Source organism: Crinia signifera, chromosome 1, assembly GCF_055691185.1.
Source record: "Crinia signifera chromosome 1, ASM5569118v1, whole genome shotgun sequence".
NCBI lineage: Eukaryota > Metazoa > Chordata > Amphibia > Anura > Myobatrachidae > Crinia > Crinia signifera.
This window is the reverse complement of record NC_139217.1, coordinates 314,544,914-314,572,294: the sequence shown is the minus strand read 5'-3', so window position 1 is coordinate 314,572,294 and position 27,381 is coordinate 314,544,914. Positions and strand designations below refer to the sequence as shown.

Below are 27,381 nucleotides of genomic sequence, written 5' to 3'. Positions count from 1 at the left end.
GCGCTCCAACCCTTGGTGGATCGAGTGCTGCAAAGGTATAGGAGATGTCCAATCTCCTAAGCCTAAGGCAAATCTAGAATTTTATAATAATTATACCTTGTGGATTGTAACTGATTCATTGTAATTCAATTAAATAATTTTAAATAATGAGAAGTAAGAATCAATTCTGGTTTTAAAGTGTTTTTATTGAGTTAATGTGTTAATAAATTAAGTGCTGCCTATTAATTAATGTCTTAGGGGGGTATGCAATCTAGGTTCACGGCTGTCTATCCCCGCCGACAGCCGTGATCCTGGCCCGTTTGCGATTTGATCAACGGCAGAATGACAGGCAGGATTCAAGCCTGCCGCTTGGCGCAAAGGGGGCGTGGCCGCGAAAACAGCCGTTGGTTGACGACCTGCGGCCGGGATCGCGGCAATCCACGGCCGTTATCGGCAGAACGGGCCCGACAGCTTCTAAAGTCGGGCCCGTTCTGCCGCTAAAGACAGCATTGAATAGGGAGCCGCCGCTATTTCCCATATCGGAAATAGCGGCGGAAGATTGCATACCCTCCTTAAGATCTTTTTGATCTAAAGACACATTAATAGGCAGCACTTAATCAATTTATTAACACATTAACTCAATAAAAACACATTAAAACCAGAATTGATTCTCACTCATTATTTAAAATTATTTAATTATAATAATGAATTGCTTAATCCATTACAATCAAAATAAGTTGAGCACAAGGTATAATTATTATAATATTCCAAAATTGTACATTGCATCCACAGTGTGATTTTGGCTAATAGATTTTCTATAAATAACTTTCATAGTATCACATAGTCAAGTATAAACAAAATAACTTAACAACAAACAAGTGTATTTCTCAATAATACCCCTTTCACATCGCACTTTTAAAACGGTATATTGCCGTTTTTTTTCTATTTTAAAACGTTTAAGGCTGCAATGTGAAAGTGCCAGAGTTGATTTACCGGTTAAAGTTAACCGGTATTTCAACACGTATAAAAAGCAGAGTCCTACACGTTTTAAAGCCGTTTTTTGGCAGTTTGAACAGCTCTATTTCAATGGCTTTAAACGTGTCCCTTGGGGGTAAACGGGTTGAATGTTTGAATGGTATTAAATGATTTTTAAAACGGTTTTCACCTGCAATGTGAAAGGTCTCAAGGCTCTGAACCGTTTTAAAGTCCCATTTAAGAATACCGTGTCATTACTCATTTCTGCAATGTGAAAGCAGTATTAAGTTGCTGCTGTGTATTTCATGGTTAACTTTCTGCTTCTTCAGGCAGTAAAGAAACAAAAAGGTAACCAACACATGAACTTCTACACCTTTTAAAAATGATTTATTACATATTCAAATTGGTTGGATATGTAATAAATCATTCTAATCATATTTCATATGGTATTTTCCTTATCCCATTAAAATGCAAATATTCTAGAGTAGCGGTGCCACAACATTCAGCTGCTTCCTGTCCTTATAGTCCATGGAGGTAAGCACAGGGAGGAGCCAGTCCGAGGTCCAGCTTTTCCCTGCAGCCTGGTAACCTTGCTGCCCCTCTGCGTGCTAGATCAGTGCAGGAACCACACTTTTGGATTGAGGAAGCCGGAAGCAGAATGAGGAGGTGTAGCCAGAGAAAATTTCCAAAGGGATCAGCAAGCACACCAGACAACGTGAAGGGAGCCCAAAACGCAGGGGGCCAGTGGTGAGGTTAATCTGACAGCATGAAGGAAGCCCAACAGTGTACATGCCTTGCTTGCTGACCCTATCTGACCTGTTACATGATGCCAGTGGCATGTCAGCCCAAAATGTTATGGTTTTCAGAACAGCAGACGGGAAAAAAACTATATCAACCTGTTCATACTTAAAAGTTCTGTTTTAAGTAAGAAGCAAATGTACATAAGATTTCCTGTCAATTGTTTAAAATACTTATTCAAATGTGTCACACTGCTGTCTTTCACGCTGTACGGATGTCTCTTTGTCTGATCTTGATAAAGAACTGTACTAGGCCGAAACGTCAATGAAATGGTTTGATCTTTTTGCCTATTTCTTGGATGTCCTGGACTTTGGATTTCTTTATATGGAGTAACCCTGATAAATACCTGGATGTGTGTGCAGAATTCCTCAGTATATATATATATATATATATATATATATATATATATATATATATATATATATATATATATATAAACGTCGGTATCACACCGGACTGCTTGGTCTTTTATTTATTTTCTCTTTTTTCATTAATTTGTTTCCAGCGCGAATCTATGCATTGTTTGTTGTTAAATATAGTTAATGAGTGATAATCTATTAAAAGGATATACTTCCCTCTCTCTTCACTATAATGTATCCTAATACCAGTATACAGACAGGGGATAGGTAGACATACAAACATAACTAAACAAATAAAAAAAATATTAATAATGTAATAATAATTAAGACAAAAATGGCAAGGTTCAAATATAAAAATCAAATGTTGAAAAATGTACTGCAAATGTTAGTGCAGTTAGAGGCTGTGAGCATTTTAGATAGACAGGCTGCTTGATAAATCTCCACACAGGCAGACTAGTGGCCAGGAGTATGCAACTGCAGCAATCTCCTATATCCCAATGTTAAATGTCCCAGCGTGAACAATCCATATACAGTCATTTCAAATTGCAGTCATGGATTCCTCACCCAGGGGTCTGCCGGCAGACTTCTCCGCTGACACCCCGGCCTGTAGTAAGTGGTGTACAGTGGGATCAATGTGTGCGATGATCGACAAGCCTACATAAGGCTTCCTCAGGATCGTGCATAATCGATTCTCCTACCCAGGTCCTATATTTAAGCTGGATGTGGACCGCTGAATTCCACCAGTCTAATACACATGGCGACATCATGTCCGCCCTTATTCTGTGAAACTCATGTTGTCAGGGAAACAGGGCTTTATATCGCCATTCATTGAAGGCTGATATCAATATGTCTGTCCTTCTATTAACAACTAATCAATCTGTATCACTTAATTAGTAATAAAATAAATACAAACTATAAAAATAAATAATAATAAAATAAAGTAGACATACTGGCCACATGGATGTACGAACGGGAGGGAAAAAAGTAGAAGATTCAGGCCTTAATCCAGTACAGATAGATTTCATCATGGATTCAATTATTTTTGGTTTGGGGATGCACTCTACTTGCAATGCCAAGGAATAGCTATGGGCACCAAATTTGCCCAGTCATGACTGCTCCTGATGAAGACATGTTAGCACGTCGAAAGCCCCACCTTATACCTGGCCCCAACCAAGAGCCCTGACACCATCTTGCACCAGGCTCCTTCACGGTGAACTCCATTCCGGACCAGCCTCCACCATCTTGTGCCTTCATAGGTCCATACCTCCATTGCAGTGATTCACGGCGGTGGCAAATCCATCACTCCACCAACCATTCCTGCTCAATTCCATCTGAGGCTAATTGGATCCACATGCTGGGAATTAAACCGGAACTACTCTCAGGTCATCAGATGAGGCCCTGACATTTTGACCATCAATGGTGGTAACTTTAGTAAACAAATTGGCCCAATGACTGCCTTTTCTTTCCCCCCCTTCTTTTTTATCCATTGCGCAATTTTTTCACTATATACTTTTATATATTTCTTTCATATAGATAATTCTCTTAATTGTTGTGTAATGAAATACATATATTTGTACTTTATTATCACATCTGTGTTTGGTCATCATTCAGACTAACCCAAGCGCTGTATACCCTTTCTTTTGTTCATGCACTCATTTATTCCTGGTGCAATGGGAAAGTGAAACCATATGTTTGAACAATAAATACAAATACACCATTTATAGATGATATCACCATTGTCTGGAAAGGAACCTATGACAAACTCATCTCCTTTATACAACAAATTAATAACAATAAAAACAACTTAGAATTCACAAGCAGTATCACCAATATGAGCATCAATATTCTAGATCTTTTTGATAACAGAAAGATTAAAACACAAACATTTATTAAACAAACTGACTATAATAGCTATTTAAAAGCTACAAGCAACCACCATAAAAAATGGGTTACCAAATATTCTGGGGGGACAGCTTAGAAGACTCCATCATAATTGTTTTAAAAATTAAAAAAAAACAACTTCTACAGAAATTTGAAGGATAAGAAATATGATCCCAGGTTTTTAGAAGAAATTGTGAAGATCAACCATGTTAAAAGAGAAGATATTATGATCTATGCTTCAAGGGACATAGCCTGGACAATGAGTGATCTTTTTATCTCAGAATACTCGTCACAGAGTAAACTCTTTAGAAGAAAGTCTGAAAAGACAGAGTCTTTCAAGCCGATGAGGAGTTACAGAAACATTTAGCCTCTTATCCACGAATAGCCTACAAACTAATCAAAAACATCAGGTCTACGGTGGTCAGAATGAATCTCAAACCCACCAACACTGTGAAAACGACAATTAGAAATGGCTTCTCAAGATGCCGCACTTGTACTGCATGTAAGAAAACCAAGAATAATAGTATTCACATTATTGATAAAGAATCATTTGCTATATCAAGGAGAATTACATGCCAAACTGCAGGAGTCCTCTATATGTTGTGTCCCTGTGGCCTTCAATATATAGGGAAGACAAAAGAAAGCTTCATATAAGAGTTCAGGAACATCTTTGCAACATCTCAAATAAAAAAAAAGAAACCCAGTGTTCCATTTCCCTTTCAAGAAAAACATGGAAGCAATCCCAGAAATTTGAAGTTCAGAAAAAGAAAGTTGACACAGCCTGGAGAGGTGGTGACAATGAAGAATTGTCTAAATATTGTCTAATATTCTTATATTTGAATGTTGACATTTTTTCTTTATTAGTATTATTAATATTTTTTGTTCTATCCGTTTAGTTATATGTCTGTATGTATACCGGTATTAGGTTAAATTATAGTCAAGAGAGGGAAGTAAATCCTTTTAATAGATTATCACTCATTGACTATATTTATTACATATGAATTGAAACATGAATTATTTTTAATTGATTTTTGTACTCTATAAAAAGATTGTCTTATAGATTTATAATATTAGTTTTTATTTTTATATACGAGTTTTATTTTGTTCCTCATTCTGGGATTTGTTCAATATATACCTTTAAACAAAGCTGCAACCAAAAACAATCTGTGGTGTACAAAGTGCAGATTCTTAACATTTATGTTACAATGAACAAACAGGCCTCATCCAAATGTATCATACATTTTAAACAAGGAAAGCATAATAAATCGGGAGAGGTGGGAATGATTAAACAAAAAAACACTTCAAACATTCGTTAATTTTAAATACATACAGTACCTTAGAGTCCTTCTTGTGGCCTCCAGCAAGCAATTTCATTACCACTATATTGTTTTTGGCAACTTTCAAAATCTCATTGACCTAAATAAATACAATAAAATTTAATACAGTACAGCAAAGTTTCACAAATGCTAAATGAAATAACTTGTTATTGCTACAAAAAGAAAAAAAAACTGCAGCTTCTCATGTCTAATATCTGCGTTAGTATTTGCGTTTACAGAATAAAAAGGTAACGTGTTTATTGCTAAATCCCTTTCTCTTAAGGGCATTGGATAAGTATGAGGGGGTATTAAATGTTGTTTGGATTTTTCACTAGCCAATAAAAATCGGACATACCTATTCAATGCAGCCATTTTTTTCCCACCAATACAGTTTTAAAACGGTTTAAAATCAAATTTGCATCGGCAGAAGAAAAATGCAGTGTTTGACAAAAATGTGCGGATCGGCAAGTGATTCTGACATTTGTTTTCCAACCACAGAAAAGTCGCCACTTAGACTGAATAGGTCGAGAGCAAATTCAACCTAAAACTGTTGTAAATCGCAGATTTTCTGACTGTCATAAAAATCAGCACGGATTGAATACGCCCCACAATCTGTGTGTGGAACTGCCCTGCCACAGACTTTTCCAATTTGCATTTCAAAAGGGTTAATTTTTAAGGTACTTGTGTATTATCATGGCGCCCATCGCCTTGCATACCACTAAATAGGGTATGCGATGCAATTTCCGCGTGAAAAAGGCAAAATGTACAATTAAATATCGCATCGCATGCGATTTTTAATTGTACAAGCACCCTGATGGGTGCATACAAGGTTAAATGCCCCCCCATTGTCAACGCGACCCCTACTATCAAAAACAAACCGAAGCGTGGCGAGCGCGAGGGGCGGCGGCATGCGTCCTCCGACCTTTTCATACCCCCACTATCCACGCCGGCGTGGAGTTGATATTAGATAGTGTGGCAAGCGCAGCGAGCCACCGAGCCCGAAGCGTGGCGAGCACCGCGAGGGGACGCGGAATACATGTAAAGTCATCCGCGTCCGCTCGCCACCTTTGGGCTCGGTGGCTCGCCACACTATCTAAAGTCAACTCCACGCCGACGTGGATAGTGGGGGTATGAAAAGGTCGGAGGACGAGTACCGCTGCGCTCGCCACGCTTCGGGTTGGCGTTGATATTGGGGGGTGGCGTTGACAATGGGGGTGCATTTAACACTGTAAGCACCCATCAGGGTGCTTGTACAATTAAAAATCGGATTGCATGCCGTTATATCGCATGCGATGCATGCAATGTACTAAGATCAACATAGTGGGCGCCGTGATAATACACAAGTACCATTTGATATATATATATATATATATATAAATATATATATATATATATAGATCTATATATAGATATAGATATATATATATATAGATATCTATCTATCTATCTATAGTCATATACATCCAAAAATTAATATAGGCTGACTATACTAGTGTAATATTTAGCATTTTCCTATTATAGAGGTCATACAATCACTAATTAGGTTATCACTAGATATCTATACATCTCACTTATTGTTTAACAATCATTTTAAAATGTATTAAGCTTTATTTCAATATATTATTATTGTACTACTGTAGTTTTTGTGTTCTTTTCTAAGTTCTTTTCTAAGCAATGTGACTAGATTGCTTAGAAAGTAAGCACAGATCTCACTGTGTGTATGCCCCGAGCGATTACAATGCGTGGTCCCACATGTCGCTATAGCCTGCTAACTAAAAGGGCATACACACGTAGAGATGTGTGATAAGCTATTTAGGGTAGGTGATTTCCTGGTGTCCAGATCGCCCATGGAGAGCACATACACATGCAGTGATTTGTGCGGAGTGATTTTGCTTAAGCAAAAAAGGCAGGGCATTGGTTCAGAATGAGAGATCTTGATCACTATAGGGGTGTACACACGGAGCAAATTTGTGCTATTTTCTAAGCAATCTGACTAGATTTCTTAGAAAGTAAGCACAGATCTCTCCGTGTGTATGCTCCAAGAGATTAAATATCTCTTGCTAACTAAGTCAGTGCATGCAGTCACAATCTAGTCAGATTGCTTAGCAAATGACTGCAAATCTCTCTGTGTGTACAGAATGAGAGATACTGGTCACAATCTCTCATTCTGAACCATTACCCTGCCTTTTTTTGCTTAAGCAAAATCGCTTAGCAAAATCACTTAGCACAAATCTCTGCATGTGTATGTGCTCCCCATGGGAGATCTTGACACCAGCAAAATTGCTTAGCAAAATAGCTTAGCAAAATTGCTTAGCACAGATCTCTACGTGTGTATGCCCCTTATCTCCCATTCTGTACACAGAGAGAGATTTGCAGTCACTTGCTAAGCAATTTGACTAGTTCTTCACTGCATGCACTGACTTAGTTAGCAGGCGATAGGGACGTGCGGGACCGCACATCATACTCTAGGGGACACAAGCTGGCTATTTAAGGTTTGATTGGTAGAGCTGCCATAAAGGCAAAAAGCTGTAAGTGCTATACAGAACAATCAACATTACATATAGAGTATACACCATGCCAGCATCAACAATTCTTACAAAAGAGCTGCTACTCTAGAAAGAACAACACTGAGAGAGCCATTAAAATGTTCCTTATTATACAACAAATGTAAACTCAGAGAAAAAAAATCATAGAGGATGATAAAGGTGTCTACCTCCAACTTAGGCAGGTATTCAATCCTTTAATTCCCCTTGTGCAGCGAATCCTGTTTTGGATTCGCTGCACAATCGCCGCGTTCCGGAGGGCTGCAGCATTCGCTGCCAGCCCTCCCTCACCCCCTATTCTACGCCTCAGGGGCTTGCTGCCCCTGGTGTCGAATTTTAACCCCCCTGGCGAATGCCGTCGGGGAGCTGGGGGACGGCTGCAGGCAGGGAGATGGAAGCCTCCCTGCCTGCGCCGGGCACTGTGGGGGTGAAGGAGGGCTGTGGGGGACACAGGGAGAGCCCCCCAGAGCTGGCAGGGGGCTGTGTTAGGGAGCCACTACACCAGGGCTGGGCAACACCGGCCCTCCAGATGTGAGTGAACTACACATCCCAGGATGCTTTGCATTAGTTTTGCTATGTGGCCATGCTGAAACTGATGCAAGGCATGCTGGGATGTGTAGTTCATCAACATCTGGAGGGCCGGTGTTGCCCAGCCCTGCACTACACACTGGTCCCGATCGTGCATATGTAATGATCGGGACCAGAGTGCAGTGAATATATGAATATTAATGAGCGGCTCCAGGCTCGGCCCCCTGCTGGTGAATGTGTAAAAAAAAATATATATATATTGTTTAAAAAAAATTAAAAAAATGTTTTAAATATATTCATGTGCTGCAAGCACATGAATAAAAATAGCATGCCCCTTCACAGAAAAAAAATCTGATTTTTTTGACACCAAAATAAAAATAAAAAACGCTTTATTTTCAAAGATCACATTCCAGTTCTCCAGAAAAAGATGAGGAATGTAAAATGGAGAATCCAGTGGAAAATCACTGGAGAAAGCAGTTCTCCACTTCAGCATTGAATACACACTCGGCGAATTCCACTAAAAACCCCATTGAAAACCACTGGCGAATCGCGGAGAATCACAAACAGAGAATCGCCAGACATTCGCTCTTCATTTGCCGAGAATTGTGTCCATTGAATAGGGCAAATTGTTTTTTCTGTGAGAAAATTCCCTGTAAACCCGGCGAATTGCCTGATTCCCCAGAAAATATGGCGAATCAGAGGCATTGAATACTGGCCTTAGAGAGTAGACAGAGAGAACTATACAGTACCATGTATGACCAAATGTAAGAGGTGTACCTTTCTCTGACTTAACACATGGAGTACAAGTGATTAATGTTTGTATTGCTACCTATAGAACAATAATTATTAATTGTATAGCACTTTTCTCTCAGCAGAAATCAAAGCAGGGCATTCAACTAACTGATGGTAAAAATACGTACTTATTGGGGAAAGGCTATTTAATTAAATTGCCCTTTCCCCCAGTGCTGAAAAAAAATCAGGTTCACATACGGAAACTCACTGATTCTGTGTTAACTGTAATAGCAATGGGATTTATCCCACAAGCCACTTGCTTTTCAGGGTTTTTTTTTTTTACAGACATGAGAGGTTTAATCCATCTGTGTGGACTTGCGTGGGGTATTCAATACTTATAATACCCCTGATAGTGCTTTATATTTGCATCTAAAAAACATAACATACAAATAAACTTAACAGAAAAGAGAGCTAAATTGTTGGATCCACAAAGGTAAAAGCACAATAACTTTAATAGTCTAGGTATTACTAATAGCTCAACTGCAACTGTGAGTGAGTAGGGGTATAAGAAATCAGTAGGCCAATGTTGAAATGGATTTGCCATCTTGCAGGCTGCCAGCAGAGGGAGTAGAGAATTGGTGGTATGGTGCATGAATGGGACTTCAAAACAGTTTACAACAGTACTTCAATTTTTTATATACTTATATACTATAATTCAGAAGTGGATAAAGATCTTTTTGATGGTACACTTACAAATGTGTGCCCTCATACACCTAGCCTGAATACACAATATGGAGTGGAGACTTCTCTGTAAATGTCACAACTGTGGCAAGATTGTATGAAGACAGAGTTGTACAATAGCAAATATTCTGTTCTCATGTAATGTTAGAATACATAGTTCGAGTTAGTAGCCTTCCTTTTAACTTCTAAATATACATTATTCACTCATCAAAAAGTGTCCCATTTTTGTAACTAACATTACAATTAGCTATCCATGTACCAAAACAAATGGATAACTGAAAAGAACAGAAAGGAAAAAGCTAAAAAAATCATCTCACTTCTTGATCTTGATTTGGGATATTTTCCAAAATCATCTTTGCTTGTTGGAAATGTTTGCTTGCAGCCATGTACAGGTCTGAAGATTGGGGTGGAGGACTGTACTTATTCAGGTCAGACATTTCCTATGGACAAACAACAATAGAAAGCTTGAATTAGTGTTTTCAACAGTATAATGAACACTATAAAAATAAATAAATGGTACTTTACAGTAAAGTTGAATATCTGATACAATACACAGTTATTGAGTAGATGTACAGGTATTATACATGATGTATGAATAAGTTCCAATAAAGATATTTTACAAAGCATTATCATTTGCAGTGTGTGTGTGGTTGTTATCGGGTTTTGGTATAGTAGAGTCTGAGAGCATCAAGATATTTTGTTCTGTGTGTGCAATATGTGTGTATAATAAAGTACAATATCAATTTTTAGACTACAAAATATAAAAATAGAATGAGTAGCTTAAACATAGTAACATAAGAGGGGTGTGGGGGGGGGAGAAGACGAGGAAAAAGACAAGGTACAAATGGAACGTCACAGTAGTAAGCTGGTCTTTACACATATAGGGAAAGAGGTCTACACAGTGGATACATTATAGTATGTCTCTCACATCTTCACATATCGTTATCCTAGGGGGTTATGACTTGTCATTATCTAGAAAATCTCTTTAAGTGTCTGATACACTTGAGGTCGCGGGTAAGGCAAGCTGGCGGTGTAAGAAACAAGTGGTATTTTCAAATATTTTTCCAGTGTTTTTGTAAAAACGAGTCACACCTTGTTCTATATTCTGCAATGTGGTTTGTCTTTCAAACAATATAATATTCAACATTACTCGTTTGACTTCCACAATGGTGGGAGACTGATTAGATATCCAGTGTGTTAATATTAATTCTTCAGCTATTGTCCAAAGAACTGTTAATGCGGGGATAATGTTTTTTTTATTTGGGCCTAAATCCCAATCTTTGAAATGTAGAAATAAGCAGGGAATAGGGTTAGAAATTAGTTTTATCTTAAATATGTAATTAAAGTGGTTAATCAATCTATGCCAAAAGGTCCCAAACTTCCTGCATTCCCAGATATTATGGAATAATATTGCGCCTGTGACACCGCACTTTGGCCATAATCCAATGTCACCTGGTACATAGTGGCTTCTTTGTTGGGTAAGGTGTAAATATCGAAGTCTATACAGGGATAAAACTGGAACAGAAAAGTCCGCATTATACCATGCCTTTGGTAAGGATGGAATTAGTTTTTCATGTTTTCACATGTTAATAAATTCAGACATTTACAGACAAAACGCCAGTCCAAGCAGGAGGACAAACTGCAGCGTATGAAGCTTGTACAATTCAGGAGACAGTGACTCAATGCTTGATGTCCAAATGGTCTTTTCAAGGAGCCAGGTAAGTTATTTATCCACTGACATTAAAAACAATGAAACCAAAATAGTAATTGCTAATAGTTTTTTGTTTTGCGGTTCAGGTGCATGGATACCAACATGTTTCCAACCTTACTAGTAAGAAAAAGAAGTTGTATGTGAAACAGTGAAAAGAGAAGTGGACCACTGGAAATGCTGACCATAGTAACCAATCAACTTCTACCTATTATTTACCTAATTTACCTGGTTGCTATGGGCAACATCTCCACTCAACGCTTGATACATCAACCCCACAGCTACTTCAGTAGAAATGATAGTCTGGAGTGTCCAGCATTACAACTCACTAACCTTCATGAGAATACAAATGCAGCCAAGCCATATAATCTCATACTCCTTTTAAATTAAGGAATTGTAATTAATGCACCATCATATTTCAAATTGGTTTGGCTGATGATAAATCCTAATTCCCTGAAGAGGACAGGTTTCTATGCAGGTATGTCCTTCATGTGAACAGCCTCCAGTATGTAAAAGCATATTATTCCAAGTAAATGACAAACGTACCTTAAATTGCAAATAGTGCACTGGTGGTGGGGTGATAACACTGTTGAATGGTGCAAACCTGTGCTCATAACGAACTTGTTCACTGTCCAGCTCAAATTTGGGTTTTCTCACTTTCCCATCCATGTCAAATGCGATCATGGTCTAGCACAAACAAAATCCAAACATTTAAATGTACAACTATCACAAAACTGAAAAACTAATAGACATAAGAATTTTCCAGTTAAGCTATTGTCAAATTTTCTGAAAAGGAAATATGTTAATCAGAGACTAGAATGCTGAAATGTAAAGCCAGTTAAACTGTTAGCAAATGAGGTTTTACCAAGTTTTTTTTTAAATATTTAATTGTCCCATTGAAAAAAACAAAAATACTGTAATAAACTGGCTATTCGATTTTTTGTTGTGCTACCGGAATACCTCAATATATCCAGCGACCGTATCCATGACAGATAGGTATTGAAATCACAGTACTCACTATCCCAACCATTACAATGCAGACAATGGTTTCACACTGGTCAGAATACTGATAAATCTTGGCAAGTATTTTAACCCTACCCCTCACGCAGCCTAACCCTCCCCCAGCCCAAGCAACCTATCCCTAAGCAACCAACATCCAGAGCCATACGATTGGGAACCCATAGTCTGAATTCTGTCAGAATTCTGACTGCCTCCACTTCTGACTCAAATACTTAGGGGTCTATGGAGTAAATATATGATTATGCATTATAGGGGAACATATCATGCGCTCATGCTGCTTCTACCCATTTATTAGTGTGGGGATGTGTGTGAAATTTTTAAGATGGCACATAGATGTGCAGGGTAATGTATGAATGGTCAGTGGCAGATTTCTAGAGCTACAGGTGTCGCTGCCCCATGGCTGCTGGCTCTGGGCCACACAGGTCACATGATGGTTTGCGAGATCTCACACATGCCCAGTGGAGCCAGGAGTGAGATACTGCACATCAGCACTAGGCTTAGGAGTTGTGGCACTGACAGGGATCACCAGAATGGGAATTCCCACACTACAGCAACCAATATGCTGATACTTCTCGTCAGTATTACTTCCTGCATCGCATCAGTAAAGGGACAAAGCAGGAAGAGGTATTCCGGCACGATATGTGCCAGTGTAAATTATCTCTCTGAGGACTAGATTTATTAAGCCTGGTGAAGTGGTAAAGGGGTTGGTATTTCATCACAGCCCCTAACTGTCAAGTTACAGGCTGGGTTTGAAAATGATAGTTAGAAGCTCATTGGCTGCTATGTTATCACCGGCCACCTTATCACTTCACCAGGTTTAATAAATCTGCCCCTCAATGTACTAAACCTTGTAGAGTAATAAAGTGAAGGGAGAAAGTACCAACCAGATGTCATTTTTCAAACATAGCCTGTAACATGGCAGTTTGGAGCTGATTGGTTGGTACTTTATCTCCATTTAAAGCTTAGTACATAGACCCCCATATTCCGCTATTTCCCCTTAGAGATACAAGTTAGTAGTTTACACAAACCATACTAATGTGAAAGCACGTAAACTCCTTTTATGTAGAAATAATGGGGCAGATGTAAAGAGATAAACTGGAGATAAAGTAATAGGAGATAAAGCACCAGCCAATCAACTCCCAACTGTCATTTTCAAACACAGTTGATTGGCTGGTGCTTTATCTCCTTTTATTTTATCCCCAGGCTGAATACATCTGCCCCATTGTATGCACTAGAATTAGTATATTAAATTTAAAAACAGCCCATAGTGTTTGAGAAGCATGACGTTTCTGTTTAGGAAAACAAAACAAAAAACATACAGTAACATGGAGTGACCAGTACTGCATTTAAAAAAGTTGAATTTCATCCCCCTATTGAGCTACCTGGTGGGTGAGCGTCAGATAAATATATACACTTATTGTTCTACTCCCCATTGTAATTCCTTAATACTAATGGCTACATACAATGTGTACATTCTATATACTTATGTATCATTGACCTATTCAAATTGTTAAATAAGTGAAGACAAGACATGTTATTGTGACCAATTTTATTTAGCAATACTTTACTGATTTTGCATGTAACTATTGAAATGCTCATCTCTTTTCATATGTATACTTTGTATGTTTACTACTCAGTGCTATTGCTTCAACAAATAAAATGAAACATTAGAAAAGTTGCATTTCTACATTTACCTTGTACATGCCAGCACACATGTTCTGATAAGCTTGGCTTAAAGTTATCTCTCTGCTTAAAGGACGAACTGAAAAATAAAACAAATAGCAACAAATTAGAAAAGCATAAACACTTTCAAAATCATACAAAAGATACTGTTGCGCATGTTATTAGAAAGCAGTAACAACTAAATTGTAATACATTATATATAATACCTTAAGAAAATCAAAAGAAAAATAAGAATCCACACTCTATTGCAGTGATTTTCAACCTTTTTACCTTGTGGGACACTAAACACGATTTTAAAATTGCCAAGGCACACTACGAGATCCCCACAGGGCAAAACACTTTGGCCTCCACAGGAAAAAACAAACAAACCTATTTGGCACCCATATAAAAAAACAATCACACTGGTTCCCACAGGTAACAAATAAAATACATTGGCCCTTTACATGAAAAGAAGAGACCAGTAAATAACAGTTAAACTGGTGGTGGCTGTAAACTGGTTTGGGCATCGCTAGATCTGGGTGCACACTTGAGAACAGCTCAAGGCAAACTAGTTTGCCATGGCACAGTGGTTGAAATACACTGCTATATTGCATCCTAGAAAATTAGACAAAAATCTGATTGGTTGCTATGGGTAACATCACGTTTCATTTTTAAAATCTTTAGTAAAGTTTACTGGCAGTGCATACTGGAGACTAGCAACATTAAAGCTGTGTACACATTACACCATATTACAGACTATGTAGACAATAACAACGGGTTTTGAACAACAAATCGTTGATATCGTCTAGTGTGTAGGCTCTATCATGATGACAATGCACACATCTGTATGTCTTTTGAACATTCAGGAAGATATGAATATATTGTTAAAGCATACTCTTGGGTTTGGCCACTGTTGATTTGACTTTTGTAAATCTGCTCAGTGTGTACACACTACATAGTTTGTCTATGTTGACCTTTTGCTTGTGTTGTCCTGTCAATATCGACCATTTAAAGTTGTTGACCTACCCACTGTCGACCATTAGTGGTCTAACTAATGACTGTCGACCTAGAGTGAATACATCATTTATACCATACCCATCTGTTCAGGAGCTCAAAGGAGTTTGTACACTACATAGCATCATTTGCAAGTTGTCTAATGTCTACCCAGATGAAGACAAGAACAGCTTGTATCCATCTAGTGTTTGTATACATATAAAGATTGGATCAAAATAGCAGCCACGGCCTATACTGTGTGGCCAACGTCTAGTGACAGGACAGCCTTGGTTTGTAATGGCTACAATAGTAACTTTATATTTGCAGCCAAACTGATAGCCATGTGCAAATTAATGCAGTAGCTGATAAGCAGCCACAAAAGTGTAAGAAAAATGTACAAAGGAAAGAAAAGAAAAAACACTGTTTCTAGCCTCTTCCTATTCTAGTAAGGCAAGACCAGTTACCAGTGCTGTGTTCCCATGTGTTTTCGTGGGTCCCGGAGGCTGGTTATGGGGAATTTTGCTTTGCGTGCCTCTGGTGCACAAAGTATAACAGATAACTAATTGGTTGGTGCATTGCAGGTTTAAATAACCACTGAACATAAGGACAGATTGAGGAGTAAGCATATCCTGCCTAATCATCAAATCCACTCTGAGCTTAAACAAAGGGAACAGGAAAGTACCCAAGTGCGACACATTAAATGATATAATCGTAGTTATGCTAAAGTAAGGATTTAAGAGCACAGACCGTGGCATTAAATCATAACTGAAAGCTGTGTAAACATGCCCGATCAGAGTATGAATGCCTTGAATTATATTGCTACTAATCATTAACAGGACAGGTTGGAGAAGATATTTTATAAATAGAAAACATTGTCTCAAAGTCAAAGTGACCGTGGCATATTTTGTATTTTATTAGGACCAACCCAATGGGGCATTGTCAAGCAGCAAACAATCTTGCAAGACTGAAGCACCTTGTAGACATAAGTGCCATTACTTGCCTTGTAAAACAAATCTAGAGGACTACACCTACTACATTAAATCTACCGTATTTTCCGGCGTATAAGACGACTTTTTAGCCCATAAAAATTTGCCTTCTAGTGGGGGGTCGTCTTATACGCCGGGTGCACGGCGTGATGTCGCCTTATATGCCGGGTGCGGCATATATTCATTAAAGGGTACCTCTCCTCGGCCCCCCCCCCCCTTCTTATGCATACGGTACCATACCTTAATAATAAAAGATAGCAGTACGGTATTTGTCTGCAGCGTTTTCTTCAGCCTAACAGCCTGTCAGATTGCGCATTTGATGTCGGCGGGGCTCGGGGGGACTCGTGTGCCTGAGCGCTCCCGAGTCCCCCCGAGCCCCGCCAAAAATACCCGAGCCTGCCGCCGACTTATTAAGGTACGGTACCGTATGCATAAGAAGGGAGGGGGGGGCCGAGGAGAGGTACCCCTTAATGAATACCCGTATATGCTGGTATTTATACCTGGGGGGAGGACAGCGGCATCACTGCAGGGAAGCTGCAGATGAGGGGGTATTAAAACTATATGTGGTGGGTTTTGCTGATGCAGGCAAACCTGCCCTGATAGGTTTGTCCTACCCCAGCAAAATCCACCACTCAAGGGACCAGACAGCTGCTAGTGACAGGGAGGTGTGCGGAAGAGGGGGTAGTCTTATATGGCGAGTATATAACAAACTCTACATTTTGAGTGGAAATGTTGGGGGGCCGTCTTATACGCCCAGTCGTCTTATACGCCGGCAAATACGGTAACTCCCATGCACAAGGTTTTTATTAAATAGGTGTACTGCTTATTTAAGTCAAAACCTTTATACATTACTTTTCTTCTTTTTCTTCGTCTTTTTACTGCTACGACCTTTCTGTTGTTCCTCCATAATGCGCTCTTCTGCCATCTGCGAGCTATCTGCCCGACTTAGTGTAGACATCAACCAAGCATAAAGAAACTCAGACAGGTACCTAAAAAGATGTATTGCAGGATACTTAAATGGATACAAACTAATCCAGAAGGGCAGCTGTAAGTTTGCAGAACTGGAAGCAAATAGAACTAGATTTTGTTGTTCAATAAATATATGTAAAGTCTTCCTGAATTTAAAATACATAGCAACAGATTTTAAAATATGGCAAGTATGTGGGGAAAGCAATTTTTCCTTACCATCCGCCAGCACAAATAGCCAAGAGATACTGATGTATGTTCCAGCATTCAGGGTAATCAAGGGCTCTGCTTATGTGTGCCCCTTTGAGTGCCAAGTGAATGTCAAAATGTGTAAAAATTGCCAAGCAAACATTTTTATTCATCATAATGACCTGTAAGGTTTACCTTATATTGGAAATATAATCTTTTTTTACAGAATTTTTTTTATTTGAATTTATGTAACAAATGTGAAAGACGCTGGCATTTTTAGCGGATACTTTGCGCATCTCTCACAGATGTTGGCACTCAAAGGGTTAAGATGCTCTTCTCGCACCTAAGTTGTCCAGAAGGACTTAAGCAGCCCATACACGCTGCTTTGTGGGCGTGCTTTCCGTGCTGTACTAGCACGGATCAAATCGCATTGCATTGCATGTGCACACGTTGTGCATGCAATGCGATGCGATTTGATGAGAACTAGGTACAAAAAGTATGTGCAAGCACATACTTTTTGTACTGTGCGATGAGGTGCGCGGGAGCGCGCACCTCAAAGCACACATCGGGTCAGCACTTATAGCAGCGTGTATGGGCTGCTTTAGTCTATTAGCAGCACGGAAAAGAATCAAAGGGAACCTATCACTTCAGACTTTTTGCAGACATGATGCTTTTGATGCCTATCAGTGGACCTCCTGGATAAGCTTGTAGGATGTACACCAGATACATTTCACAGAATAAGATTTTACATTGGATTGTCTTGCGTTTTTGCTATAACCCTAGCAGAATCCCTGTTCAGAATTTCCAAGATGTGTGCCAATACTTTATAGTGCTGGAATCTTGTATGTCGTCAAGATTTTTAGAAGAACAGTACATACTGTAAAGAAGATGTCTTGAGCAGTAGCAACATGTTTACATAAATAAATCACAATTGACCATCCACAGTAATTGCTAAAAAAGTAACTGAGAAGTTAATGGAAATCACATGGATGTCCAACAAAAATATCTAAATATAGAGTTTATGAATTTATTACAATCTTAATCGTAACTAAGTAAAGGGTAAGTATACTGCATGTATGAACAGCGTTGGGGGAAATAAAAGTACTCACCAGTAGATGTAATAGTATTCGTGCATGCTATAAAGTTCCAGTTCAAAACCACTCAGCAAGTACTGAATCATTATCCGCAGGTTATGGTATAGAACCCAGGTACCTAAACATGCTAAGTGTTGCCTTTGTGGTTCCTGCTTCAGCAACATGCTGTGCAGAGCTGCGTCCACCTTCTCTGCCTAGCAAGCCGACAAACACAAAAGCGCGATCACTACACAATGCTGCAAATACACTCAGCAAAGTCAATGGATAACAAAAAATAAGGAAAAAAACGGTACTTGTTTAGTTTCTCGGCTGCTGATATATCGGATGTGATCTCGGCCGATCCGATGTGATTTTTTTTTACCTGTTCATAACACCACTATCCACTACACATGGAGTTGATTTTATATAGTTTGGCGAGCGCAGTAATCCGCGTCCGCTCGTCACACTATATAAAATCAAATCCATGCGTAGTGGATAGTGGGGTTATGAACAGGTAAAAAAAATCACATCGGATCGGCCGATATCACATCCGATATATCGGCCGATGTGAAACTAAACAAGTACCCAAAAAACATATGCTGTTTCAAAAGAAACAAGCAAAATAATAAATATATATACACACCTCATCCTGTAAAGTTGCAAAATCTTCCAGTATATGACCAAGTTTATCTCTCTGGCGCGCTCTGTTGTGACCATGAATCTGAATCAAGCTGCAAAATGGCTAAAAAAAGATAAAAAAGGCGGGATATAGCATTAGCTTGAATTCTGTTCTTCAATTAAATAGATTACTTTAAATGAAATATAAAAGATGTATATACTTACTCGTACACAGTGTGTGACAAATGAATCAATATAGTCTTTTGCCTGATGGTTGTTATATAGACAGCATCTATAAGAAATATGTATCATTAGCCAAATAAACCAATAAATGTTTAACTGTAAAGTATCTGTAGGAACTGGTGAATATTTACTTTGAGGAGAGGACAGGAGGGCTTACAAAGAACCGCAGTGCATCTTTTACCATGTCCTGCATTAGATGCGTCCCAAACACCTTTTTGTTATCCACCAAGAACGTAGTCTACAGAGTAAAAACATATAGTAGTCAGAATAAAGCACTAACAGATTTTACTTGAATCTAGTACCAGCAACCTACCAATGTGTCCTCCTACATCTAGACTAAATACGAATGCAGACAACCAAATCACTACCATCCTACCGTATTGTACAATGCAGCATTAAGTTATTTTCACTAACGTCCTTGATGGGATACTGGGAATGGTCTTAAGACATTGGGTATTAGAGGGTATCCGCAGGAGACAGGCACATCTATAACTTTGAAGCTGGGTGTACTGGCTCCTCCCCTCTGATTCCCCTCCCAGGAACCAGTTTAGAAAAATGTGCCCTCAGGAGAGGATGCACACTGCTGGAGCTCCAGAGAGTTTGTCTTCAGTTTATTTTCTTTTATTATTTTGGGGTTACTGTGTTGGACTTCACAGTATCCCTGCTTCGTGGGAGTCAGTTGAGGAGGGTTCAGCTGCAGGCCTCTTAAGGTACCGAGCTGTCCCTGCTGCAGGACCACTGTCCTGAGAGGGTGTTTGTACACACGGGCATTGCGCTGCAGTGATACTCACCCCCAGCATGCCGCACACTCCTGACACAGTCCGAAGACGTCTGTGGTGAGTAGAAACCGGGGTCCCCACAGTGGGGTACCCCGGCTCTTTGTGCGGCAAGATGGCGGCGGCGGCAGACGCGGTACCCTGCACAGGGGCTGCGCAGACCCCCTGTCACAAACTGGCTGCGGGTGACAGTCCCTGGGCTACCAGGGCAGATCCCACTATAAAACGCTGTTCAGTGTAAGGGCGCCATTAAAACTGACAGCCAGCGCCAGTATAAAGATCAGTGAAGCCCCTGCGCCATCACAGGGGGGCGGGGCTTCAGCGGAGCGAGGCCAGAGCTCTGAGCGCGCATACACTACTTCCTGCTTCTCCCTGGGCGCCATTACTGTCTCCAGATACACTCCTCAGCGGTGAGGTGTTGGACAGAGGAAATCTGCAGAAAACAGCAAGTGTATTTAGCGCTAAGATCGCTTAATTGATCACACTGTTCTGTGTTTATGCGTGTTACCAACTCCTAAATAGGAGTTCAGGTTGTACAGGGTGTGCTGGTCTCCTCAGTGTAATCTGAGCGCTCCCCCACGTGCTTGTTAAGCTACACACTTCCAGTGATAGAGCTCACACATATATAGCTACTATACACTGCACACTGAATATATACATATTTATTTCATTGTGATTGTGGTGTGTTTGTGGAAGAAAGGTTACTCATTCCTTCAACATGGTGAGGAAGTTAACCTGTCTCATTTGCAGCAGCAAGTTTGTGCCTAAATCCACCTCACAAATTACTTGTGAGGAATGCATGTCCACTCAAACGAGTGGGACAGGGGGTTCATCCCAGATTAATCCTCAATCAGACTCACAGGAGCCTGAATGGGCGGCAGGCATTAAAACCATGCTGCAGGCAGTGTCAACACAATTGGCTGCAAATACAATGCAGACCAAACAGGTGCAGCAGGACTTAACAGTTTTAGCCGCACGGGTGGATAATATAAGCACCACCACGGGCCAGTCACGGAAGCGTGCTGCGACCGCCATGTTGCCTGATTCAGATGATGATCTTCAGGCGGGTGACGACACAGATGATAATGTGGACGACGGGGCTCTGATCCCTGATTCACAGTCATCTCTTAGAGGCCCAGAACCTCTTATTACAGCAATAAGAGAAGTGTTAGACCTTCCTTTAGCTGACATGCAGGAAGGTGACCCGTTCTTTGGGTCCCAAAGGAAACAGCAAATTGTTTATCCTGAACAAGTTGACCTTGATGAGACGTTTAAGGAGGCTTGGAAACAACCTGAAAAGCGTTTCCAACTGTCTAAAAGGTTTAAGTCCAATTTTCCCTTTGATCCCGCCACTAGAGCGGTGTGGGAAGAGCCTCCGGTTGTGGATGCATCAGTGTCCAGACTGTCCAAGAAGGTGGTTCTCCCCGTCCCAGGGGCAGCAACACTCAAGGATAGTACAGACAAAAAACTGGATACTACCCTTAAGTCCATGTACACTGCGAGTGGGGCGTCTCAGAGACCTGTCCTCGCCAGTTGTTGGATGGCCAAGTCCATTTATACATGGGCTTCTCAGATCCAGGAAGGCATGCTGGCCGATATGTCAATGGCGCAGGTCGGAGAGAGACTTCGCCATATCCAGGATACTGCAAAGATCCTGTGTGACACGCAGAAGGAGCTTGGAGCTATAAATGCTCGCTCTTCCGCAATGGCGGTTTCAGGCCGCAGGGCCCTCTGGTTAAGGCAGTGGGTAGCTGATCCAGAGTCTAAACGTAGCGTGGAAAGTTTGCCTTTTAAGGGAGAAAAGTTATTTGGTAGCGAACTTGACGACCTTATATCCAAGGCTACAGCCGGCAAGTCGACTTTTCTGCCGACGGCTTCCACTCACGCAAAACGTCCCTTTCAGGGCCATACGTCCCAGTCTTTTCAGGCTTCTCAGTCCTTTCGGCCTTCCAGGCCCAGGCAGAGGGCGAGAGGCTCCAGCTCGGCCACCAGAGGGGGCCGTGGCAGGTTCAGGAAGCCCGCCAGCACAGGATCTCAGGATCGTGCCGCTAATGCCTCCGCCTCTAAGCCGGCAGCATGACTCGGGTTCCGACCCTGGAGTCACTTGCGAGGTGGGGGGTCGCCTGTCAGCTTTCAGCCAAGTATGGTCAGTCTCTCACCTGGATTCCTGGGTGAGAGATCTTATTACCAACGGCTACAGGCTGGAATTCGAAAAACCTCCCCCTCACAGGTTCTTCAAATCAGGTCTGCCGGCTCTACAGGCAGACCGAGTGAACCTGCAGCAGGCAATACAACGCCTGCTGACGTCACGGGTTATCACACCTGTCCCATTGCAGGAACAAGGAAGGGGTTACTACTCCAATCTGTTCCTCGTGCCGAAGCCGGACGGCTCGGTGCGCCCCATTTTAAATTTAAAGTCTCTAAACCCTTTTTTAAGGGTTTACAAATTCAAGATGGAGTCCCTCCGGCCAGTAATAGCAACCCTGGAGGAGGGAGAGTTCTTAGCATCGCTGGATGTAAAGGACGCCTACCTCCACATACCAATTTGGGGTCCACATCAGGCTTTCCTGAGGTTTGCGCTGAAAGATCTGCACTTTCAATTCAGAGCGCTGCCATTCGGCCTGTCATCAGCGCCGCGTGTGTTCACGAAGGTGATGGCAGAAATGATGGTGCTGCTCAGGAGGTCGGGTGTCAACATTATCCCTTACCTGGACGACTTGCTGATCAAAGCAAGGTCGGAACAGGTCCTGCTGCAGGATATAGCAAAGACCAGGCGGATTTTATCCGAGCATGGGTGGATCCTAAATATCCCCAAGTCCTCCCTGACGCCGTCGCGTCGTATCCTCTTTCTAGGAATGTTCCTGGATACAGAGTTGAAAAGGATTTTCCTCCCTCGGAAGAAGATGGAAGCCATACAATCCCTGGTGATGGTGATTTTGGCAAAGCCTCAGGTGTCGGTTCACCAATGCATCCAGCTATTGGGCAGGATGGTGGCCACATTCGAGGCCATTCAGTTCGGACGCTTTCACACCAGGGTGTTCCAACTGGATCTGTTGGCAAAATGGTCGGGCTCTCATCTCCTGATGTACAAGAGGATTTCTCTGTCGCATCAGTCCCGGCAGTCCCTTCTATGGTGGACTCAGGAGTCGAACCTGCTTGCAGGTCGGAGATTTGGCATCCAGGATTGGGTGCGACTCACGACAGATGCGAGTCTGCAGGGATGGGGTGCTGTGACCATGGACAGAACCTTTCAAGGTCAGTGGACTCGGTGGGAAGCGAGACTCCACATCAATATCCTGGAGCTGAGAGCTGTATACTATGCAGTGTTACAAGCCCAGGATTTCCTCCAAGGTCGGGCGCTCCAGATACAGTCCGACAATGCCACAACTGTGGCCTACATAAATCGCCAGGGAGGCACAAAAAGCAGGACTTGCATGAAGGAAGCTTCCAAGATCCTGACCTGGGCGGAAACGTACGTGGTGGCTCTGTCGGCCATCTTTATCCCAGGTGTGGACAATTGGGAGGCGGACTTCCTAAGTCGTCACGCCCTCCACCCCGGGGAATGGAGCCTGAATTCACAGGTGTTTGCAGCAATTGTGGACCGTTGGGGCCAGCCATCGATAGATCTGATGGCATCCCGGTTAAACCACAAAGTCCCCATGTACTGCACAAGGACCAGGGATCCCAGCGCAGTGGCAATAGACGCCCTGACAATTCCATGGGTGTTTCCCTTGGTGTACCTGTTTCCACCCATACCACTGCTGACAAGAGTTCTAAAAAGGGTTCGAAGTCAGGGAGTGGAAGCCATTCTTGTGGCTCCGGACTGGCCAAGAAGGGCTTGGTTCTCGGACCTACAGAGCCTGCTGATCGAGGATCCTTGGCCTCTGCCTCTAAGGGGAGATCTTCTCACACAGGGCCCTTGCGTCTTCCAAGATTTAGGGCGGCTACGTTTGTCGGCGTGGAGGCTGAGCGGAAAATCTTAGCTCAGAAGGGTCTGCATTCATCAGTTATCACCACGATGATTCAGGCCAGAAAGCCGGTGACAAACACGCACTACTACAAGATCTGGAGAAAGTACGTGGGTTGGTGTGAGGAACAGAAGGTTCCCCCTGCAAAATTCAACCTGAATAGGTTGTTGTGCTTCTTACAAGCGGGATTGGATTTGGGTCTTCGTCTGGGCTCACTAAAAGTACAGATTTCGGCCCTGTCCATATTCTTCCAAAGAAAATTGGCTGTCATCCCGGAAGTACAGACCTTCCTTCAGGGAGTGCTTCACATCCAGCCTCCTTTTATACCTCCTACACCTCCTTGGAGTTTGGACGTTGTTCTAAACTTTCTTCAATCCTCCTGGTTTGAACCATTGGAGTCAATTGAGTTGAGGTATATCACCTGGAAGGCAGTGGTCCTTTTGGCCCTAGCCTCGGCTAGGAGAGTGTCGGAATTGGGAGCCCTTTCCTGTAAAAGTCCTTATCTGATTTTCCACTCAGATAGAGCGGAGTTGAGAACAAACCCGCGTTTTCTTCCCAAGGTGATTTCTTCCTTTCACCTAAATCAGCCAATTGTGGTCCCGTCTGCATCTGGTTCACCGGATATTCCGGTATCCCTGGATGTGGTGCGTGTCTTGCGTGTGTATGTCCAGAGGACGTTAAGAATCAGGAAGACAGATTGTCTATTTATTCTGTATGACGCACAAAAGAAGGGACACCCTGCATCTAAGCAGTCCATTGCTAGATGGATTAGGACTACAATCCAACAAGCCTATGTGACGGCAGGCATGCCGACCCCTCCGGTTTTAAAGGCTCATTCCACCAGATCGGTGGGCGCATCCTGGGCGGCTGCTCGGGGTGTGTCAGCTCTGCAACTCTGTAGAGCTGCTACATGGTCGGGGCAACACACCTTTGTAAAATTTTACAAGTTTGATGCCTTGGCCCAAGAAGATACCCAGTTTGGGCAGGCAGTACTGCAGCAGTCTCCGCACGTACCCTCCCTTTCTGGAAGCTTTGGGACATCCCCAATGTCTTAAGACCATTCCCAGTATCCCATCAAGGACGTTAGTGAAAATAGGAATTTAATACCTACCGGTAATTCCTTTTCACGTAGTCCTTATGGGATACTGGGCGCCCGCCCCGTGCGGGGGTCTGGCTGCAGCTTATTCTGCTGTTTAAGTTCAGAAGTTCACCTTATGGTCTTCTGGTTCAAGGGTCTAGTTCAGTGACCTTGTTAAAGAAAATCCACCCAGTTGGTGGTATTATAGTTGTTTATTGTTTTGTATGAATGCGGGTGTGCTGGCATAAATCTCACCACACTATTCACACTTATGTTTACATAGGTGACATATATGTTATTCCTCTCATATGTACATTCTCCTTCGGGCACAGTTTTTCCATTAACTGGTTCCTGGGAGGGGAATCAGAGGGGAGGAGCCAGTACACCCAGCTTCAAAGTTATAGATGTGCCTGTCTCCTGCGGATACCCTCTAATACCCAATGTCTTAAGACCATTCCCAGTATCCCATAAGGACTACGTGAAAAGGAATTACCGGTAGGTATTAAATTCCTATTTTCAGTGGTGTTAAAAGTTCCTGGCCAATCCATGAAGAGCTGCCCTAGATGGTTATTACTCCTCAAGTTGTGTGTGACGGAGTCGGAGAGGTCTATTTACTAAGACTTGGAGAAATACGAACTAGAGAGGTAAAGTACCAGCCAATCAGCTCTTAACTGCCATATCATAGGCTGTATTTTTAAAATGGCAGTTCAGGAGTCTCTTTCGCTACATTTGAAAACATATTGACACTCCACTCAACATGTACCAGAGAAACCACACCAGGTTGTGACTAACTGGACAGCATTTCTGTTTATATATGTACAAAGTTGCAAATGAAGCATAGCAGCAGCTGCATCACAGCACATAGATAGACTTGTGTATACAGATGTGCAAGAATTAAGGTGCACATTCAAGCAAAAAAAAGACTAGTGTCACAAGCAGTCATTCAGAGCCTTGTAAGCCAAGATAATCTTTTCTTTAGTGTTGATTGTTTAGGTCTACAATAATGATTTCAGTAGCATTTAGAACACAGTAGTTTTAAAACACTATTGCTTTATCCTTCTATGGTTTTATAGAAAAGGTTACCTAGCACGTTTAAACAATATAATTTAAACATTAGTAATGTATTTCCCATTGCAGGTTATCAAACCTTAAGGCACCCCCTCATACACTTTTACATACTGGGGCGATAAATCGGGCAAAATCGCATGTGTTTGATATTGGATCCGATTCGATGCATGGTCCCAACTTGGACCCACCTTCTGACATCGGGGAACGGTGTCACATGCAATACATGACATGCAAAAAGGACAGCAAGCGAGATATCGTATGCAATCCTGCCTCCCGGGAAGGGGGATCGGATGACCACACACTGCTACGAAAAAAGTTTAAGAAGGACCCAACCCTTGCTGTCAGATAGACCTGTAAAATGTAATTGTTAAAAGTATGACAGCAGCTCTTTTGACAGAATGATGGTTGGACGTAATGGAAAATGTAAAAGGATACATCATTTACCTGCAATAGAGATCTTGAAAGTACACAAGGAGATTGTTCACTAAATTCACAGAAAAAATCCTAGGAAACAATTTTGTGTTATTAGTAGGTTTAACACGCATCTGAAACAACTAGAAAATCATCCTGCTTGCAGCAACATTTTAAACACACGAATGTTAACTACATATTTTTTTAAACTACGCGCTCAATCCAATTAATGGCGATGGGACGAGTTACTGTTGCCATGGCACTGAAACTCTAGCAACAGCACCATAATTGTTCCCCTTGCATCCCAATCTCAACCAATCTCAGATCTCAGTCTGGTGGTACCATAAGTACGACATACAGACGCACTTGATGAACTCAAGCTTAAATGGTGCTTAGTGATGCAAATCAGTAATATTAGGGAAAACCACTGTAAAGTGCCTGCAAACACACATGGTTTGTTTAGGATATCTAGAGCACCAGAAAATCCTGCATGCTAATGGTACTCATCTAGAAGGCAAAGCAAGCATGGACTCTGGGATCACTGTACCCAACATCTGATTTCCACACCTACATTTCAGCAAGTGTGTGTACAGGTTCCACAATTAACATCTGGTAAGCCCTTATAGCCCATATTTTAATTACACAATTGCTATTATGCTTAATTTCATGGATTATTATTCAAAAACCTACCACACATTATATATATATATATATATATATATATATATATATATACACACATACATACATACACACACACACACACACAC

The 27,381-nt window shown here is 41.4% G+C and overlaps 1 protein-coding gene across 1 annotated transcript in view; it reads right to left on the bottom strand.

Moving 5' to 3' along the window:
- NAA35 (N-alpha-acetyltransferase 35, NatC auxiliary subunit) overlaps window positions 1–27,381 on the bottom strand; it is a 51,787-nt gene that overhangs the window by 493 nt on the left and 23,913 nt on the right. The window contains exons 13-22 of the mRNA XM_083186423.1: window positions 26,645–26,704; window positions 19,442–19,548; window positions 19,293–19,359; window positions 19,093–19,191; window positions 18,486–18,664; window positions 17,074–17,210; window positions 14,275–14,342; window positions 12,107–12,247; window positions 10,170–10,292; window positions 5,328–5,408 (exon numbers count right to left, since the gene is read on the bottom strand). Coding sequence (XP_083042549.1) covers window positions 5,328–5,408; window positions 10,170–10,292; window positions 12,107–12,247; window positions 14,275–14,342; window positions 17,074–17,210; window positions 18,486–18,664; window positions 19,093–19,191; window positions 19,293–19,359; window positions 19,442–19,548; window positions 26,645–26,704 — 1,062 coding nt within the window. The remainder of the gene's footprint in view (window positions 1–5,327; window positions 5,409–10,169; window positions 10,293–12,106; window positions 12,248–14,274; window positions 14,343–17,073; window positions 17,211–18,485; window positions 18,665–19,092; window positions 19,192–19,292; window positions 19,360–19,441; window positions 19,549–26,644; window positions 26,705–27,381) is intronic.